General features: G+C 49.4%; 1 protein-coding gene across 1 annotated transcript in view; it reads left to right on the plus strand.

Annotated features, from left to right (window-relative positions):
* HDGFL2 (HDGF like 2) overlaps positions 1-17,482 on the plus strand; it is a 30,338-nt gene extending 12,856 nt beyond the window's left edge. The window contains exons 5-15 of the mRNA XM_081177508.1: positions 1,362-1,481; positions 3,263-3,425; positions 5,784-5,862; positions 8,000-8,279; positions 8,961-9,058; positions 10,276-10,346; positions 10,477-10,547; positions 12,355-12,456; positions 12,758-12,971; positions 14,583-14,715; positions 15,143-17,482. Of these exons, the coding sequence (XP_081033634.1) occupies positions 1,362-1,481; positions 3,263-3,425; positions 5,784-5,862; positions 8,000-8,279; positions 8,961-9,058; positions 10,276-10,346; positions 10,477-10,547; positions 12,355-12,456; positions 12,758-12,971; positions 14,583-14,715; positions 15,143-15,236 (1,425 nt within the window). The 3' untranslated portion in view covers positions 15,237-17,482. The remainder of the gene's footprint in view (positions 1-1,361; positions 1,482-3,262; positions 3,426-5,783; positions 5,863-7,999; positions 8,280-8,960; positions 9,059-10,275; positions 10,347-10,476; positions 10,548-12,354; positions 12,457-12,757; positions 12,972-14,582; positions 14,716-15,142) is intronic.
* Positions 17,483-19,835: the final 2,353 nt, after the last annotated feature.

The following is a 19,835-nucleotide window of genomic DNA, read 5'->3' on the forward strand; positions in this document are numbered from 1 at the left end:
GGTTTTTTTTCTTTATAAAATATGTTTGAAATTGGGGATCGTCTTACACACGGATACAATCTCCCTCCATTTTCTTGATTTGGAGTCCCCAAAAACAAGAGGCGTCTTATACATGGGAAAATATGGTACATTGTAAACAGCTCAGAGGTTTTATTACAAACAACCGGTATAGGCATTGTGTTAAGTAAAAAATAGAGGATAGTAAGACTTTGTATTCTTATGAATGACTGGCGGGTGGCGCTGTGGTCTAAATCCCTGAGCCTCTTGGGCAGGGGTCGGCAAGGTTTACCTCACCTCAGCCAGTTCACTCTAGCGGAGTGCTGAATTGTGCGTGAGCGTGCGCCTCCGTGATTTCTGGTGTCTGCGTAGAAGTGAGTCCCCGTGCCGTGTTGTGCCAGTTTAACGCAGTGGGCGGAGACTCACCAAGCGGGCGGCTCGGTTCAGGGGTGGCTCGTGGGCGATTTAAACGACCCCTATGGGCCGCTTGTGGCCCATGGGTGTTAGGTTGCTGACGCCTGCACTTGGGCTTGCTGATAAGAAGGTCAGTGGTTCAAATCCCTGCGATGGGGTGAGCTCCTGTTGCTCTGTCCCAGCTCCTGCCAACCTAGCAGTTCAAAAGCACGCCAGTGCAAGTAAATAAATAGGTACCACTGCGGTGGGAAGGTAAAAGTCATTTTCGTTCACTCTGGCACTTGTCACGGTCCTCCGTGCACCAGAAGCAGTTCAGTCCTGCTGGCCACATGACCCGGAAAGCTTTCTGCGGACAAACGCCGGCTCCCTCGGCCTAAAAGTGAGATGAGCGCCACAACCCCATAGTCGCCTTTGACTGGACTTAACCGTCCAGGGGTCCTTTACCTTTACCTTTTACCTATTGCCATGGCTCCTAGAGTGGCTAGGGCAACCCAGTCAGATGGGCGAGGTACAATAATTAATTAATTATTGTATTAAGGTGGCTCCTGTTTCGGGGGATGGTTGGGGCGGGTGCAGGAGGCACGATCCTGCATCCGAACTCTCCCCCGCCAGAAGTTTGCAGTTGGAAGGGACCCCGGACGTCATCCCGTCCAGCCCTGCGAAGCAGCCCTGCGAAGCGGGGAATTTGTGAATTAGGCTGGTGTTACTGCCAGCTACTGCTGTTGCGATTGGCACTGTGCTTACCTTGTAGGCACCTGAGCTCTGCCTAGAGGAACGTGGCCTTTAGGCCCAGCTGTGCCCATTTTCTATGCCCGTCAAGTAGGGATAATGGTTCTGATCAGTCTGTGAATCTAGTTTCGCGCCCGAAATCAGGTGGCTTTCCTGCTTAAAAGGTCCCCGTGTAGACTGCTTTAAAAAAACTAGAATATTTCCCTCTTCCCCTGTGACAGGTCAGGGGTGTTGGCCTCACACCTAAATTCCTGTGTCTCCCTTTGCAGGACTTCACTCCAGAGAAGAAGCCTCCGCCAAGGGCTCCGCGAAGGGCGGCTGCAGGCGGCTGGAAGAAAAAGGTAAAGGGCCCTTTAAATACAAAGGCCTCACTTGGGAGCCTGTTTTTAAAAGAAAAGCCTGACCAGCTTTTCAGATAACCTTTTAATCGAACAGCTTTTTTAAAGAAATGCCTGAAGTAACTGATGCTATGGTTTGAAGTATTGTTTATTCTGTTACATTTCACTCCCAAGAAGACCCATTTATCCTAAATGGAACCCAGTAAGGCAGGCGTGGGTGTGCAAAATATATATATTTTTAAATATGATCTCATTGAGATTCCAAGATGAAATTTGGCAGGGAGTTCTTAGACATATGAAATAATCCTTTTGGGGGGATTTTTAAATCATATTCCATTTTTAAAAATCGCTTTTAAAATTTGTAAAACTTACATTTAAAATTTAAAGTCCATCATGTGACATACCGTATTCAAGCCCATGAAGTTTTGAAGAGATTGGTATTTTTAGTTTTGAAATGCTGTCAAACCTCGGCTCCCAAACGCCGAAAACCCCGGAAGTAAATGTTCCGGTTTTTGAAAGTTTTCCGGAAGCCGAACATCTGACACAGCTTCTGCCTTAGTTCAGGAAGCTTCATCCAGTCGGAAGCTGCGCCTCAGTTGTCAAACATTTCGGAAGCCAAATGGGCTCCCAGAACGGATTCCCAATGTCCTTTCTTCTATCAGATCAAAATGAGCAGATAACAGCAAAGGTTGCTAGGTTCATAGCAGGGGCAATCAGAATAAGAGCCACTAACTGACTGCTGATTCAGGACTTTAAATTGTCCTCTTATATCAAATTTCCTTTTTTGCGTGTACTGTAATGTTTTATTGTTGCTATGGCCATTGGCTAATGTGAATAAAGTTTTATCTCTCTCTTCCGGAACGGATTACATTCGACAACCGAGGTTTGACTGTATCTCAGTTCTGGCCAGAGCTTTGAAGGTTTTTGTGTAGTCTAGCAGGACCAAAATTGTCAGGTTTTTTGGGTGTGTTGTTTTTTTTGAAATTTCAAACCCTCATAACTCAATAACACGGTGAGATAAAGAAATTAAAAACTGAGATTTGGGAACTTCTCTTATACTACTTTTAGGAAACTGAAACCAATATAAAATGGTAAGGTGAAAGTCATTGGAGCACGTGGCATGGAATGACCCAGAAGGACCCTAGGAAAGCCACTGTGGTGTAGTGGTTAGCGGTCCGTCGAACTAGGATGCAGGAGATTTTGGAACACAGCTGCCGAGTGGTGGGCAAGTTGACCCTGTTCCTTTCGTGCCCTAGAATCATAGAATCATAGAGTTGGAAGAGACCACAAGGGCCATCGAGTCCAACCCCCTGCCAAGCAGGAAACACCATCAGAGCACTCCTGACATATGGTTGTCAAGCCTCTGCTTAAAGACCTCCAAAGAAGGAGACTCCACCACACTCCTTGGCAGCAAATTCCACGGTCGAACAGCTCTTACTGTCAGGGAGTTCTTCCTAATGTTTAGGTGGAATCTTCTTTCTTGTAGTTTGGCTCCATTGCTCCGTGTCCGCTTCTCTGGAGCAGCAGAAAACAACCTTTCTCCCTCCTCTATGTGACATCCTTTTATATATTTGAACATGGCTATCATATCACCCCTTAACCTCCTCTTCTCCAGGCTAAACATGCCCAGCTCCCTTAGCCGTTCCTCATAAGGCATCGTTTCCAGGCCTTTGACCATTTTGGTTGCCCTCCTCTGGACACGCCCTGATCGATCATTGGTCAGGGAGGCACACACATGCTCTGGCCTGGTAGGGGTCTCCTTGCATCATGTTGTGTCTTGGCAGAAAATCGAATCGGGCTCCGACTCGGATGCCAAGGCTGATTCGGAGGAAGAGGAGGAGGACGACGATGGCGACAGAGAGAATGCCAAGGCTCCCACACCCAAGTCTGATTCCGACTCCAACTCGGACGAGTCCGTCAAGAAGCCCTCCCGGGGACGGAAGCCGGGTAGGCGACCTGGTTTTCTTCCCGTAGCTCGGCCCGTTTATGGGTGTGTGTTGTGTGTTTTTGTCCGAAGGGTGAGTTGATGCCTTAAATCTTCTTTGGCTGTCTTGGCATGAAATAGGTACTTCTTCAGCAGCCCCCCCCCCCATGTTAGGGTTAAACCTGGCTCTTGCACGCTGCTACGTCCAGCTGTTTGGGACTTCAGCTCCCAGCAGTGCCAGCAGCTGCTCTGTGACTTGTCGTGCTTCCCACCTCCACATCCCTGCTGAGCAAGAGAGAACTGTGGGATGTTAGGTTGCGGCCCATGCTAGTCCCACTTACGCACAAGGCTTCCTGCTTGTGCAACAGGATTTCGTGCCCTCTCCTCCATGTGTGCTGTCAGTCAAGTCTTCCGGGCAGACTTGTGGGGGGCGGGTGAACGTTCCATTGTGCAAGCGGAAAGCCTTGTGCTGCCAGTGAAACATTTGCCTTTAATGCCATGCTGTGCAGGCAACTCCCCATTTATGCGGGGGTTACGGCTCACCGGTGAAATGGCATGTATTTGGAAATACAGTTTGAAAAGCCTGCAAACGCCCTCTGAACCTCTGGAAACCCTTGGAAACCCCCTTAAAAAACCCAATAGCACTTACCAGGCTGGCCACGCTCTGCCACAACCATTCCCTCCAAACCTCCTTGCTCAGACTCCCAACTCTTCACTGATCTGTTGCAAAGGCTCTTAGGATTGCACTTGCAAAGTCTTGTGGGATTGCCGGGTGCTCCTTTCATGCCTTTTTTGCCTTTTCTGGGCTCTTTTAGGGCTGTTTTTGCCATTTTTAAAGTCATTTCCAGGTTGGGTGCGGTTGGGTGTCAATTGGCATGCCAATTGATCGTTTCTTATATTCCTTCCATTGTATTGCCAAGCAACCTATTCCTTTCCTGACAAAGATTTCTTCTTGCATGACAAAACATTTCCCCTCTCCTGCCCCCCCCCCCGTTCTGTGGGCCCTCCCAACCCTCTGAAGCAGATCTGGGGAGGGCAAGCGCAATGAATATTGCCCCCTGGGTCTGCTGTAGCATGCCATGAGTTCATCGGGCACATTTGTCCTTGTGAGGGAAAAAGGAGGAGATTACATACCTTCTGGTGCGTAAAAAACAGATGGAAAACTCAGAAGTAAATAACCTGTTATCATTGCTACTATACAAGCACTACGGCTGCTGCTTCTGTTTATTGATTTACATACTGCCTAATGCCTAGGCTGTCTTCTGAGCTGTTTGCAAAGTATGAAATCCCAAATGCACCATAGAACTGTATGGTAAGAATAAGGCTAAAACCAGGAGATCCTTCTCGAGGGATCAAGAGAATGCTTGTGTAAGCAAGTGTGTGCGTCAGTAGACACCTGAGTGCCATTTGATGCAGGACGACTGTTTCTCTCCCTGTTTGCGGGACGACTAGAGGCACTAGAAACAGGGAACAGTAAGCCCACAACTTGCACACATCCAGCTTTATGCACTTGGCAAAAAAAATAAAATTAGAAAAGAGGGTGGAAAGAGACCAGGCGCCCGAGGAAAAAGGCTTGGGCACATTGCACCCAATGTGTTTTGACTATACGCAATTTTGGCTGTAGGCGCGGCCCCCAGAACGTAACCCCTGTGTAAGCTGAGGGCTTGCCGGACTGGACTGATCTAGCAGGACGCTTCCTATTCGCTGGTTCCCTCGCACATTGGAAGCATTTTTACATCAATAAGACAGATCGTTCCCTCTCAAGCTTAATGGTCTACATGCACGATGCAAAGGGAAGAGTAGAGTAAAGGGACCCCTGACCGTTAGGTCCAGTTGTGACCGACTCTGGGGTTGCGGCACTCATCTCACTTTACTGGCTGAGGGAGCCAGCATACAGCTTCCGGGTCATGTGGCCAGCATGACTAAGCTGCTTCTGGCGAACCAGAGCAGCGCACGGAAACGCCGTTTACCTTCCCGCCGGAGCGGTACCTATTATCTACTTGCACTTTGACGTGCTTTTGAACTGCTAGGTTGGCAGGAGCAGGGACCGAGCAACAGGAGCTCACTCTGTCACGGGGATTCGAACCGCCGACCTTCTAATCGGCAAGTCCTAGGCTCTGTGGTTTAACCCACAGCGCCACGGAAGCAAACTCGGGCACCTGCAATGCCCAGTCCAAATGGAAGGGGTTTGAGGAAAAGGAGCGGCCCTGCTTCCCTTCTCCGCCGCAGCCGAGTTCCTGTGTCGCTCATGCCCTTCCCCGAGTTACAGGAAAAGACTGCAGCTTTCTCCATGGGATGCGGGCGGGTTGCTTCACTTGAGGAACTGGGTGGCTAGGAGATGGCTATAGCTAATTCTCGACTCCTTCCTCTCCCCCCGGCAGCAGCGGAAAAGCCGCCCCCGAAGCCTCGCGGGAGGAAACCTAAGGCAGAGAGGCTTCCTAGCAGCTCCAGCAGCGACAGGTGAGTGAAGGTGGGGCTGTCGTGAGCACTGCGGCCATCGCTGCTTAATGCGGGATCCTAGAGCAGGGGTCCGCTAACCTCCTCGGACTAGCAGGCACGTCTCGAGTGTAGAGAAGGTGCCGTGGGCATCAATTGCAAAGTAGCTGTTGGGAGTGCGATGGCATAGCACAGAATTTGGGAGAGAATTTGGGAGACCCTCCCGATAACGTTGTGCTTGTCGGGAAATCCCCTATGTCCTGCTGGTCCTGACTGTGGAGATCACACAGTGATTAGTCACACACACTAAGTGCTATTGCTGTCTGATAACAACAGAGAACATTCCTCTTTCCCTTCTCTCTTTTACACACACACACACACACACACACACACACACACACACTCAGATATATGCAGTCACAAATGTACGTTATATATTTCCACTCTCTCTCTCTGCACAAGTGCACCTCTTCCTCTCACAAAGTATGGAGAAGCGCTGGAGAGGCAGGTCAGGAAGTGTTCTTGCCTGCCTGCCTGTGCGTTTACGACCACAATTCAAAATGTTGGTGTTGACCTTTAAAGCCCTCAACGGCCTCAGCCCAGTATACCTGGAGGAGCATCTCCACCCCCAGCGTTCTGCCTGGACACTGAGGTCTAGCTCCATGGGCCTTCTGGCAGTTCCCTCACTGTGAGAAGCAAAGCTACAGGGAACCAGGCAGAGGGCCTTCTTGGTAGTGGCGCCTGCCCTGTGGAACGCCCTCCCACCAGATGTCAAAGAGATAAACAACTACCTGACATTTAGAAGACATCTGAAGGCTCGTGGAAGTTTTTAATGTGTAACATTTTAATGTATTTTTAATCTTTGTTGGAAGCTGCCCAGAGTGGCTGGGGAGACCCGGCCAGATGGGTGGGGTACAAATAAATTATTATTATTATTATTATTATTAATATTATTATTATTATTATTATTATTCTCTCATCCATCCTGTCTCCTCCCCCCCGCCCTTTGACAAATGCATCATAGAGGCTTCCGTTTAGCAGTGCCTTGCAGGCCAGTTTGAGAAAGCACAGGTTTTTCTTCCTGCCCCCCGCCCCTCCCCCCAAGCTGCGGGTGACAGCGTGGCTCAAAAGCCTTCACACACAGGTGCAAAGATGCCATTTCTTCACATGTCACTGTCTTGTTGATTTTCCACTCGCTCGCCACTCCTGCTACTGATTTGGCAAATTCCAAAATGCAACAGGGCACTCTGTGAGTGCCGGTTGGCTGTTGTGGCCATGCCAGGCTTCCTTAATCTCGGCCCTCCGGATGTTTTTTTTGGCCTACAACTCCCATGATCCCTAGCTAGCAGGACCAGTGGTCAGGGATGCTGGGAATTGTAGTCTCAAAAACAAGGGTCGTGGTTGAGGAAGCTTGGGTCACGCCTTCTCATGGGACTTACGAATTTTGTGTTCCTCTGTGCGTCTCTCTTTTTCTCTCTCCTTAGGTTAGTGGAAGAGAGTCTTGGCTTTTTGGAGCACAGTAGGGTGTGGGTGTCTGTGTGAGTTTCAGATAACAGTGGTGCCTCGGGTTAAGTACTTAATTCGTTCTGGAGGTCCGTTCTTAACCTGAAACTGTTCTTAACCTAAAGCACCACTTTAGCTAATGGGGCCTCCTGCTGCCACTGCGCTGCTGGAGCACGATTTCTGTTCTCATCCTGAAGCAAAGTTCTTAACCCGAGGTACTATTTCTGGGTTAGCAGAGTCTGTAACCTGAAGCGCATGTAACCTGAGGTACCGCTGTATTGCTGTTATTTTAACAACTAAAGCAGACTTAATTCCAAACTGCTTTATCCAGGCGGAATCCAGATTAGAGGAAGAAAATGCACACTCACATATATGCGGCCACAAATGTATATCTTTCCGCTCTCTCTGTCTGAACAAGTTCACCTCTTACCTCTCAGCCCTCTCTGAGCTAGCGACCAAGCAGTGGAGGCAACTGAAATAAAGGACAGACTGGTAGCATTTATGCAGGACATTCAATGATGTGGCTTGCCGCGGTCGCCACATCAAGGCACCGTTCAATCTTTTTAACAAGTCTGGCGCTCGGGAGTAGCCGGGAGCTCGCACCCCGATTCGCCCACAGTCATTTATTGTCTCTTTCCTTGCCTGCTTCCCCTCCCAGCGACAGTGACAGCGACGTGGACCGCATCAGTGAGTGGAAGCGCCGCGACGAGGAGCGCCGCCGGGAGCTGGAGGAGAAGCGGAAGCGCGAGCAGGAGGAGGAGCTACGTCGCCTCCGGGAGCAGGAGCGGGAAGAGAAGGAGCGGAAAAAGGAGAAGGCCGAGAAGGGGGAGGTGGAGCACTCAGACAGCGACAGCAGTGTGGACAACGAGGTCCCCAAGAAGAGCAAGAAGGGGCGGCCCAAGGCCCCATCGTCTTCCGACTCAGAAGTGGAGAAAGAGGTGAGCTGGCACGGCAGGGATGGGAGCACCCTGGGAAAGGGGCCAGGCTGAACTTCATCTAATAATAAGAATAATAATAAGGTAAAGGGACCCCTGACCATTAGGTCCAGTTGTGACTGACTCTGAGGTTGCGGTTCTCATCTCGCTTTACAGGCCGAGGGAGCCGGTGTACAGCTTCCGGGTCATGTGGCCGGCATGACTAAGCCGCTTCTGGCGAACCAGAGTAGCGCACAGAAACGCCGTTTACCTTCCCACCGGAGTGGTACCTATTTATCTACTTGCACTTTGATGTGCTTTTGAACTGCTAGGTTGGCAGGAGCAGGGACCGAGCAACGGGAGCTCACCCCGCCGCGGGGATTCGAACCGCTGACCTTCTGATCGGCAGGTCCTAGGCTCTGTGGTTTAACCCACAGCGCCACCCGCGTCCCTGTAGTGAGACCACTGAAAAGGCCCGTTCTCTTGCCTTCCCTGGCTGGGCCTCAGATGACGACGGAAGTGTCTGAGCTAGTTCATAGAGGGAGTGGCGGTCCTTTGAGGCATTACAGTCTTGATCTTGTACATAGGAAAGCAGCTATTTTACCATAGCCCTGCAAAGATCAAAGAGCAGGGGAAGCCTGGGAGGTTTTTCACTGGGATGTGATAGCCTATCTTGTGACATTCTCGTTTTCTTCCCCCCTCCAGGTGAAAAAGCCCCTGAAGAAGCAGCAGTCCTCCGAGATCTCGAGGAAACAGAGTCAAAAGGAGAAGAGGGGCCAAGGAGAAGAGAAGACCCGGAACAGGTTATATAATCATAATAATCATAAATTTATTATTTATACCCCGCCCATCTACCTGGATTTCGCCAGCCACTCTGGGCGGCTCCCAACAGAATATTAAAAACATAATAGAACATCAGACATTAAAAACTTCCATAAACAGGGCTGCCTTCAGATGTCTCCTAAAAGTCAGATAGTTGCTTATTTCCTTGACATCTGATGGGAGGGCGTTCCACAGGGAGGGTGCCACCACCGAGAAGGCCCTCTGCCTGGTTCCCTGTAACCTCACTTCTCGCAGGGAGGGAACAACCAGAAGGCCATCAGAGCTGGACCTCAGTTGTCTGGGCTGAACAATGGGGGTAGAGACGCTCCTACAGGTCTACTGGGCTGAAGCCGTATACCTCAGCCTAGTATACCTGAGTCAGTTCCCAACATGCTTTGAGGAGGGAGGTTCAATGTAGTTTGATTAAACTGCTTGGGGCAACTTTTCTCTTCCTCATTTTAGTGTGCCACCCTTCATCCGTAAATTTCAGGGCAGCCCACAACATACCTAGGGAGAGCTTCTGTAGTGAGCTGGGAGAGAAAACTAGTGCCAAGCATTAAGCTTACCTTTCCTCCGAACACACTGAGAACTGAATTTGTCAGTGCAACTTTCCCTTGCCTATTTATGGGCCCATCCATATCATTCAGATCCTTAAAGTTCAGCGCCTGGGTCTTGAATCGGGCTTGGAAACAGTTTGGTGACAAGTGAAGTCCTTTCTGTTCCACCAGGCCTTTTGTCAGGGCGCAGCCTGACCCCCTCCTCTGGCAATCTGCACAAAATTTTGCTTGATGGTTGCCATTAATTTGATTTTAATTTGATTTAATTAATTTTATAATGAATGTTTTAGAATGTTGGACTATTTTGATTGTTGTTAGCCGCCCTGAGCCCGGCTTCGGCCGGGGAGGGCGGGATATAAATAAAATTATTTATTATTATTATTATTATTATTATTATTATTATTATTATTATTATTGGCAAGGAATGTGCCCAGCAAGAGCAGTCCCAGTTTAGAGTCTTGCAGCCAGTTCTTTGTTAGCTCCAGTTTCTGGACCACCTTCAAGGGCAGCCTACTGCACGTTGCAGTAGTCAAACCAACTAGCTTCACGCCTTGACATTTTGGGTTGCCCGTTTGCAGGTTTCCCCCCAGTCATGGAGTAGACACAGCCTGCTTCTTACCTTCTTTTTCTTCTGTCTCTAGAGCTTTGAAAGCAGAACGAGGCCGGAAAAAGTCAGAGGTGCTCCCTGAAAGGAGGGTGGAGAAGAAAAAAGGTAAAAAACAAAAAACCGGCTGGAAAAGGGATATGTGACTGGAGCATGAGTTTGCTTTGGTGATGGGGTTGGTAGGCGAGGAAGTGACATGCTTTTCCCGGCTTTCAAAAAACCTTTGCGCTGTCTGCAGAACCCACGATCGAGGAGAAACTCCAGAAGTTGCACAGCGAGATCAAGTTTGCTCTGAAAGTCGACAATCCGGTAAGCTGGAGCCCCTCTCTCCTTTGAGCCTGTTTCCCCCCCGGAAAGCTCTCCTTACAAGTCCCGGGCTTGCCTGCAGGTTCCTGCCCGCCTTTAGGATTTGCTTGCCTTTTCTGCTGCTGGAAAACTCTTCTGTGATGCCCACCTGAGGCAGGTGTGGGGGTCCTTTTGCTGTCCAAATGGTGCAGGATTCCAACCCCTGCCATTCCTGACTGTTAGACATGCTGATTGGGGCTGATGGCAGTTGTAGGTGCATCCACAAGTGGAGGGCCGCAGGTCCCCCCAGTCCTGGAGCCGAGGGGACGGGTCTCTTGTTCCACTGTTTCCCCCTTCTCCAATCCACTGAACTGCAGTGGAATATCCAGAAATACAACCCTCCTCAGTTTCCACCTGCACAGTTGGTACAGGCTGAGAAACAGGACACCCCCAGGTGATGCTTCTAATGGTATAAACAGTGTAATAATAATATAATAATATAATAATATCTTTATTGTCATTGCCCCCTTCGGGGACAACGAAATTACTTGACTGCTCCATAAAAACACTAATTAAACAATACAGTATAATACAGCAAGGGAGCTTAGATGACTTTCAAAGTCCGGGCTTCCCATTCAGGGCCGAGATCGCTCTGGAGAAGAAGCTGTTCTTAAGACGGCTCGTTCTTGTCTTCATCGTCCTGTATCTCCGTCCTGACGGCAAGAGCTCGAAGAGACAGTGACCAGGATGCGATGGATCTTTTACTATGTCCAGTGCCTTCCTATGGCACCTTGTGGCATAAATCTGCTCTAAGGTGGAGAGTGGGCAGCCAACAATGCTCTCTGCTGCCTTAACAACTCTGCACAACCCCAACCTGTTCCGGGTAGTACAGCTTCCGTACCACACACATAAGCCATAAGTGAGCACGCTCTCAATGGCACAGTGATAGAAGGCAAGCAGCAGTTTCTGTGGAAGATGGTTTTTCCTTAGTATTCTCAAAAAGTACAGTCTCTGCTGCGCCTTCTTCACAAGCCCCCTTGTGTTGACACTCCTTCAGTGTCTAACTGAAGGAGCGTCTCCACCCCCATTGTTCTGCCCTGACACTGAGGTCCAGCGCCGAGGGCCTTCTGGTGGTTCCCTCGCTGCGAGAAGCCAAGTTACAGGGAACCAGGCAGAAGGTCTTTTTAGTAGTGGCACCCTCCCTGTGGAACGTCCTCCCAACAAATGTCAAGGAGATGAGTAACTATACAACTTTTAGAAGACATCTGAAGTCAGTCCTGTATGGGGAAGTTTTTAATGTTTGATGTTTTATGGTGTTTCAAATATTTTGTCGGGAGCTATCAAAAGCAGCTGGAGCAACCCAGTTAGATGGGCGGCTAATCATCACCATTACCATTATTGTTGTTCTTTTTTTAATATAATTTTTATTAAGTTTTCCATATTTTATTACATTTCAGTATCAAAAAATAACTTAAGACATTGCTTAAATAAAGCATCAACATCCTTCCTTCCCTCTAACAGACTTCCGTATCTCGCTACCAATTTCTCCACATTCCTAAGTTCACTTTTTTACCTTAAATCAATCTTTTAACAATCACCTATTTATAAGTAAATCAGCTCCTTAATTTCCCATTACCAAACATTTCAGCTTAAACCTACAAACGTATTCAACTGTTTGCAATTTTCTTTCATATAGAGTATAAATTTGCCCCAGTCCTTTTGGAACAATTATTGTTGTTATTGTCGTTATCATAATTATTCTGTGTAAGCAGTTTTTGTGTAAGCTCCGGTGGGCCAAATGGTCACTGTGCCCAAAATCCTGTTTCTCTAGGATGTCAAGAGGTGTCTGAGTGCGTTGGAAGAACTGGGCAGCCTGCAGGTCACCTCTCAGATCCTCCAGAAACACACAAACGTCGTGGCCACTCTGAAAAAGGTAGGAGGGTGGGGTGGGTGGGACTGGGGAGGCCCCACTACTTGTGCACAGCCGTGAGGACGCGGGTGGCACTGTGGTCTAAACCACTGAGCCTCTTGGGCTTACCGATTGGTAGGTTGGCGGTTCGAATCCCCGCGACGGGGTGAGCTCCTGTTGCTCGGTCCCTGCTCCTGCCAACCTAGCAGTTCGAAAGCACGCCAGCGCAAGTAGATAAATAGGTACCACTGTCTTTTACATTTTATATCTACACTACCGTGCCTAATTTGAAAGCGTCTAAAACGCCGTGTTTGTTTGTAATAAGATTCGGCGTTACAAGGCCAACAAAGAAGTGATGGAGAAGGCAGCCGAGGTCTACACATGCCTGAAGTCCCGCGTCCTGGGGCCAAAGGTCGGGGCGAACCAGAAAGTCAACAGGACTGATTCGGAGAAGGACAAAGGGGAGGGTGACAAAGGCAAGGAGAAGCTGCCTGAAGGAGAAAGGCAGAATGAGACAGGCGAGGAAGAGACGAGTGCTGGTAAGAAGCTGGGGGCAAGAGAGACGCTCTTTGAGTGGGGCTGGGGTTGGCTGGGAGGGAGGGACAGGCAGGGAAGGGACTCGGAGATTGATCCCACTTTCTTCAATCAGCCTTCCTCAATCCTTCACAGCCAGGTAACCCAAGTGGGAAGTGGTGGAGGAACTGGGAGGAGCTTAGTGTGGTGTAGTGGTTAAGAGCGGTGGACTCGTAATCTGGGGAACCGGGTTCGATTCCCCGCTCCTCCACCTGCAGCTGCTGGGTGACCTTGGGCCAGTCACACTTCTTTGAAGTCTCTCAGCCCCACTCACCTCACAGAGTGTTTGTTGTGGGGGAGGAAGGGAAAGGAGAATGTTGGCCGCTTTGAGACTCCTTAGGGTAGTGATAAAGCGGGATATCAAATCCAAACTCCTCCTCTTCTTCTTCTTAATCTTTTTATAACAGATGTCAGGGACTGGCTGGAAGCAGAGGGAGTGGGTGGGAGTCACCAGCTGGGGAAACCCCATGGGAAGAAGGCTCAAAGCCAGGGGGAGTGGTTGTGGGATGATGATAGGGATGCGGGTGACATTGTGGTCTAAACCACTAAGCCTCTTGGATTTGCCGATCGGAAGGTCGGCGGCTCAAATCCTAGCAATTGAGTGAGCTCCCATTGCTCTGTCCCAGCTCCTGCCAACCTAGCAATTCAAAAGCACGCCAGTGCATGTAAATAAATAGGTACTGCTGCGGGAAGGTAAACGGCGTATCTGTGCGCTCTGGCTTCCATCCCTGTGTTCCGTTGCGCCAGAAGCTGTTTAGTCCTGCTGGCCACATGACCCGGAAAGCTGTCTGTGGACAAATGCTGGCTCTCTCAGCCTGAAAGCGAGATGAGCGCCGCAACCCCATAGTCGCCTTTGACTGGACTTAACCACCCGGGGGTCCTTTACCTTTTTGTGGGATGATGATGGTGAGCTGTCAGAGAGAGAAGAGGGAGAAGAATGAGAAGAGGAGGTGCCAGAAATTGAAGAGGCAACAGGGTTTACTGAGCAGGAAGAGGCTGTGGCAGAGAGCAGTTCAGACTTGAGGCCAAGAGGCAGAGAGGAGTTCGGCCACTGAAGAATCCAAAGAGTTTCCCCCTCCAGCTGTGACCCAACTCCCCTCCCCTCTGGTATGGGCATAGCCAAGATTTATGTTAGGGGGAGTAGGATGTTAGATGGGGCAGAACCAATTTATCTGCAACATGTCTGGTCCATTAGTCAGGTATTTTTATATTTACTTGATTTAGGGGGTGTAGCTTCGCCCCCTGGCTACGCCCGTGACCCTGGTCTCCTAGAACACACAGCAAAACTAAAAGCAGAGCAGAGGCTGGTTGTGTGCAGGCGCAATTTGCAACTGCTTGGGAAAGACCTTGGGGAGGAGGAGCCTTAGAGAGTGGTGGGAAGTCCTCACAACTGCCTCATTGGGGCAAGACCTACGAGTTGCTGTGATTACTCGGTCTGCACTGTTTTGGTTTGTTTGAATAAAGAGTTGACTTCACTGACGCCGTGTTTTTTTTAATTGCTGGCCCACACTCCTGGCAACTGATTACCTCTTCCTGTTCTCTTGCCCCTGGGGGTTGACATCTCTTTTCTTCCCCAGACCTCCCAGCTCCTGTGAATGGGGAGTCGGGAGCCCAGAAAGGTGAAGGTGTGACAGAGAACAAGGACGGAGATGAAGATTGGACTTCCGGGGACGTCAAGGGAGGGGCTTCCCCCAAAGACACCCACAACGAGTAGGGGATCTTTCTGGCCTTTCTTGTGGGTTTGGTTGTGCTGCTTAGGAGGTGACGTGCCGCCACACCCCAGAGGCTGCCACTGAAAAGTGCTGCAGTCAGGGAAATTTCCCAGGGTGGGGAGTGTTAAAAGAAAATCCCTGCAGTCCATATAACCCAATTTTGGAATTTAGAATTGGACAAACTTGCATGCCTTGGGCAGAAGTCGGAATGAGGTTATTTTTCCAAGGGTCAGGGAAAGACCCTTATTAGAATCAGAGGAGTCTGCATTATCCAGAGTCAGGCTCCTGGCCCACCTAACTCGGGCCCCGGAGCCGCCTCAGGGGTCCCCCTGCCCCCCAAACCTTGGTTTTCCTGCCTCGGGGTGGTAGAAGATCGTTCTCGTCCCACCTTGTCTCCCAACCCCTTCCTCTCTGTGCTACTGCAGAACGCAAGACTATTCTGCGACGGAGCGGGCAGGAGCAGAACGGGAGACGATCCACATGGAGTCGGACTCCGTGGAGGAAGATGACGGGAGCTGAAACCGAGGGGGGGGAGGCCCCTGCGAAGAAGCAGCGCCGGACGGGTTGTGACGCTTGCAGCCCCCGGGGAGGCGAAGTCTCTGCCTTGCCCTGTCTTTCAGAGATGCTTTTCCAAGCCACACAGTAGATGACGTTCTAGGCCGGTCTTCCCTGACTTGGTGCCCCCCAGAGTGCGGGATCCGTTTCGTTTCCTAGACCTCTGCTCCCATCTCCCGTGGCCGTTGGCCCTGCTAGCTGGGGGCTCATGGGAGTTGGAGTCCTCCAGTGCCTGGAGGGCACCTGGTTGGGGAAGCTTGTTCCTAAGTCATATCCCTTCCTCCCTGGTCCCTCTTCTCTTCCTCTCCCTCCCATTTCCCAGTCCTCTTATCGCTCCTTGGAGGATTATGAACTTCTGGGGCAGCCCCACAACCGATGTATGTTTGTATTGGTTCCCTGTTTTTGATTTCCCCCACTCTCTGTCCAGTCTCTCCCCACCCACCCACCCTGCCCCTTTTACTCTTGTGATTTCAACAGACGTGAAATGAATATATAAAGGGTTGTTTTTTAATGAAAAGAAAATGCCATTCATCCTTGTCAAACTTCTTTATTTAGAGTTTCTCTCTCTTCCTGGGGGGGGGGGAGGAGGAAGGGGGGGGGGGAGAAGAGAAAGATTGTGCTTAAATCACCCCAGGGTTGTGGTGGTCCGTGGCTTCAGATTTCAAGGGTGCTGCCTGTCGAATTCTGTTTCTGCAGGGTCTGGACTGTTTTGCATTTCAAACAAGGCGTAGTGATCACTTGCTGCTCCAGATGTTGCAGAACTACAGATTCCATCAATGTGGGCCGTTGGCCATTGGGGCTGATGGGATTTGTAGTTGAGCAACATCTAGGAGGGCCAAAGGTTCTCTTTCTCTATTGTAAAATCCTGCTGGGCTTCTCTCCTTATGTTGCCCTGGCAGGGCATCCAGCTTTGATTTTGCCTCCATTCTGAGTTGTGTTAGGTGAGTTTTCCCAGCTCTCTTTTCTTTTTTGTCACCGTTGTGCCTCCCTTCCTGGGACGCTGCTGCTTACGATAGTTGCTGGTTCGCCACCCTCTCCAGCTGCGATAGAGAGGCCTTTCAAGAAGTGTTACTGTGCTGATATGGGTCAGCTTCTGCACAGTATAATTCTCTCATGCACTGCTTCAAAGATATCAGAGTGCCTGGCTAGAACGCTGGGTTGTTGGCCTTTCAGCCTCGGCCTAGCCAAAACTCCTTGTGTGGTTTGTGTCCCACTGCCCCCTAAGCGTTCCCCTGAAAGAATCCTACCATCTCATTCTCCTGAACACAAGACTGGTCTCAACCCTATCAGGAGGAGAGGCAGCGCATTGGTGTGTGCAAAACTAGCTGAGCAGTTTTGCATTTCCATTTCTCAAATGCTGTGTTATTGGGCGGATGGTGCCGTTGGTCTTTTTATGTCTTTTAAAAAAAAAGCAAAACCAAAAAACCTCTCCGCAGGTAGAAAACACACCCCGCAGGGGAGTAGGGAGGACACTGGCTACCTAGCTTACTAGGCAAGGGGAAGCATTCAGAGTGGTATCTGAAGCAGCACAGTCAATTCTGCAACCAGCTCTTAGTGCCAGCAACTACCTTGGGCAGCAATTGAGCGACAAAGTATGGAGAAGCAAGGCAGGTCAGCCTCTCTCTCTCTCATCTGTCATCTATCCTGTCTTCTCCCCCCCCCCCCCGCCCTTTGACAAATTCATCATAGAGGCTTCCGTTTAGCAGTGCCTTGCAGGCCAGTTTGAGAAAGCACAGATTTTCTTCCAAGGCTGCAGGTGACAGCGTGGCTCAAAAACCTGCACACACACAGGTGCAAAGATGCCGTTTCTTCACATGTCACTGTCCTCTTGATTTTCCACTCGCTCGCCACTCCTGCTACTGAATTGGCAAATTCCAAAATGCAACAGGGCACTCTGTGAGTGCCGGTTGGCTGTTTTGGCCACGCCTTCTCATGGGACTTCCGAATTCTGTGTTCCTCCCTGCGTCTCTCTTTTTCTCTCTACTTAGGTTAGTGGAAGAGAATCTTGGCTTTTTGGAGCACAGTAGGTTGTGGGTGTCTGCGTGAGTTTCAGATTATTCCTGTTTTTTAAAAAACTGGAGCAGACTTAATTCCAAACTGCTTTATCCAGGCGGAATCCAGATTAGAGGATGAAACTGCCGAAATACTGTCTGAAGCATCATTCTGTTTTTGGAAACCGTGAAATAAAGATGTTCCTGTCTGATAAGAAAGAGGAGTGTTTTGACTGTCAGTTGTAGAACACAGGAGAGTGAACGGCTGAATTGGCTGCAGAATCATACTTTCAAAATATCTCGCCTTTTAGGTTTGGGGTCTTTTCCAATGCTAGAGCAGACCCATTGAAGTTAATGAACCTAACTGAGCTGTGCCCATTAATTTCGGCGGGTCTGCTAAAATTAGGACGGGCATTGGAGATAACCCTTTGTTGTTAAAGCAAGCTTCCAAGCAAGAAATAGCAAATTTCACCTGCAAGAGGAATTACTAAATGCCACTTCCAGAGTGGCTGGATGGGTCAGTTCCTGCTGTGGTTCCTTACAGCTTGCAGGAAAAAAAAACAAAATAGGGAAGGTAAGAGAAATGGTTTAATTTACGTAATTTATACAGGTTGAAGAAGAGTTCTATTGCTGAGTGTTGGGAGGGAGTAACCTTGGTGCAGAATTCTTGAAAGCAGAGCATAAGGGGTGTGGTAAGCAGTGCTATAGCCTTATTGGAGTTTACCGATCGGTTGGGTGAGCGTTGCTCCTGGACGGGAGGAAGGAAGTCAAATGACACCAAGGTTTCGGTTCAGAGAAAGAGTTTATTCTGCTCTCCGGATAGCAGAAGGCACTTGCGTGGTCAGTCCACAGCAAGTCCAAAGAAATGAGAGATTCCATGCAGTATATATAACCTCCAGGCACCCTCTCCCCTCTTCCCCAGGAATCCAGACATGTAAGCTTATACATGTAAGTTGACATCACAGATGTTCCTGCTCCTGTACTCTTAACCATAAAAGGGTGTTCCTGTTCCTGTATTCCTTATCTTGGGGTAAGAAGGTCACCAACTCTAAGAGCACTCCTGGCGCCGTTCCTGGGGGGCTGACATGGTCTGTGCGTCAGTGTGGTCAGGATGTAAGATAAGACCCAGATGTGTCATGCCTGCTCCACTTTTGAACTGGCAAGGCCATTCATTAGGCGTCATGGACTGATAAAGGAGAGAGCTTTGTTTATACAGCTGTGTTCCTGTTATACATTTGCTCAAGAGCTCAAGTTAATGGTTTTTAGCTAATGCACCCTTGGAGAAGGCAAAATGGGATTTTGGGGCCCGTTTCAGACTGACTGCACAGTCAGGTTTTAGATTGGGAAACCCATTCCTTCAGTGCAGAACTAACTTTTGAAGGAAGTGGTAGTGGTTGAACCTAAAGGGCACGCAGCCTGGTTAAAATCTGCTCCTGTTGAAACGGACAGGGGTTTACTCGGGTGGTTTAAGCCACACGCTGGCTTTGATGGTGTCTCAAGTCATTAATAATTATTGCTCTATATATGTTTAGGTAGTAAAATCGAAGTTCTAGTTCCGTTTTTGTTAACCTGGTGCCCTTCAGAACCCAACCAGCACAGCTATAGTGTGCTCTCACTATGATGTTATAAGAACTACAGCAGTGGTACCTTGGGTTAAGAACCTAATTCGTTCCAGAGGTCCGTTCTTAACCTGAAACGGTTCTTAACCTGAAGCATGCTTTCGCTAATGGGACCTCCCGCTGGTGCGCGATTTGCGTTCCTATCCTGGGGCAAAGTTCTTAACCTGGAGCAACCACTTCCTGGTTAGTGGAGTTTGTAACCCAAAGCGTCTGTAACCCGAGGTACCACTGTGCACACAAAAACACACAGGTCTCGCTTCCTGAACACAGTGCATTCCTTAGAAATCATTTGCCAGGCAAGTGTTTGTATAAGGAGTCCACGATTTCCATTGATTCCTATGGTAACATTTCTAATCCGTGATTCCCCCCCCCCCCACGTTTCTGTTTCTGTTTTCCCCTGAAATGGCTCCAACCAGCCAAAAAGAGACAGGACGCAGAAGCAGAGGGAAAATGTTGCCTGAAAATGTCATTCAGGATTTGGGTGTACCGGAAGAAGCATCAGTTGCAGCCGAAACAGGGAGGGCGGGCAGTTACAGCGTAAGAGCCTATCTCGCAGGGTTACAAGAATAAAATGGGGATAAGTTGTCCAGTAAGGACAAAAGTGGCCCATTTAGTGGCCTTTTCTCACAGTGGCCCATAAGAAGTCCCAGAAAGAGGACTTGAGGACAAGAGCATTCACCTCCCACCCCCCGTGGTTTCCAGCGGCTGATGCTCAGAAGCGTTACTTGCGTTTGATGGTCACCCCAGGTTACTAGCCTTTTCCTCCACAAATTTTGTCTCTTCTTTTAAAGATATCAGAGCTAGTGGCCATCACTGCCTCTTCAGATAGTAGAGTTGGAAAAGGACCGTGAGGGTCATCTCGTCCAACCCCCTGCGAGGCAGGAACCTCAGCTAAACCACCCATGGCCCACCTTTGAGACGGAATTCCATTTTGTGGGAGGCATTTCCTCCAC

The sequence above is a fragment of the Podarcis bocagei genome (genome assembly GCF_964188305.1).
Source record: "Podarcis bocagei genome assembly, chromosome: 18".
Lineage (NCBI taxonomy): Eukaryota > Metazoa > Chordata > Lepidosauria > Squamata > Lacertidae > Podarcis > Podarcis bocagei.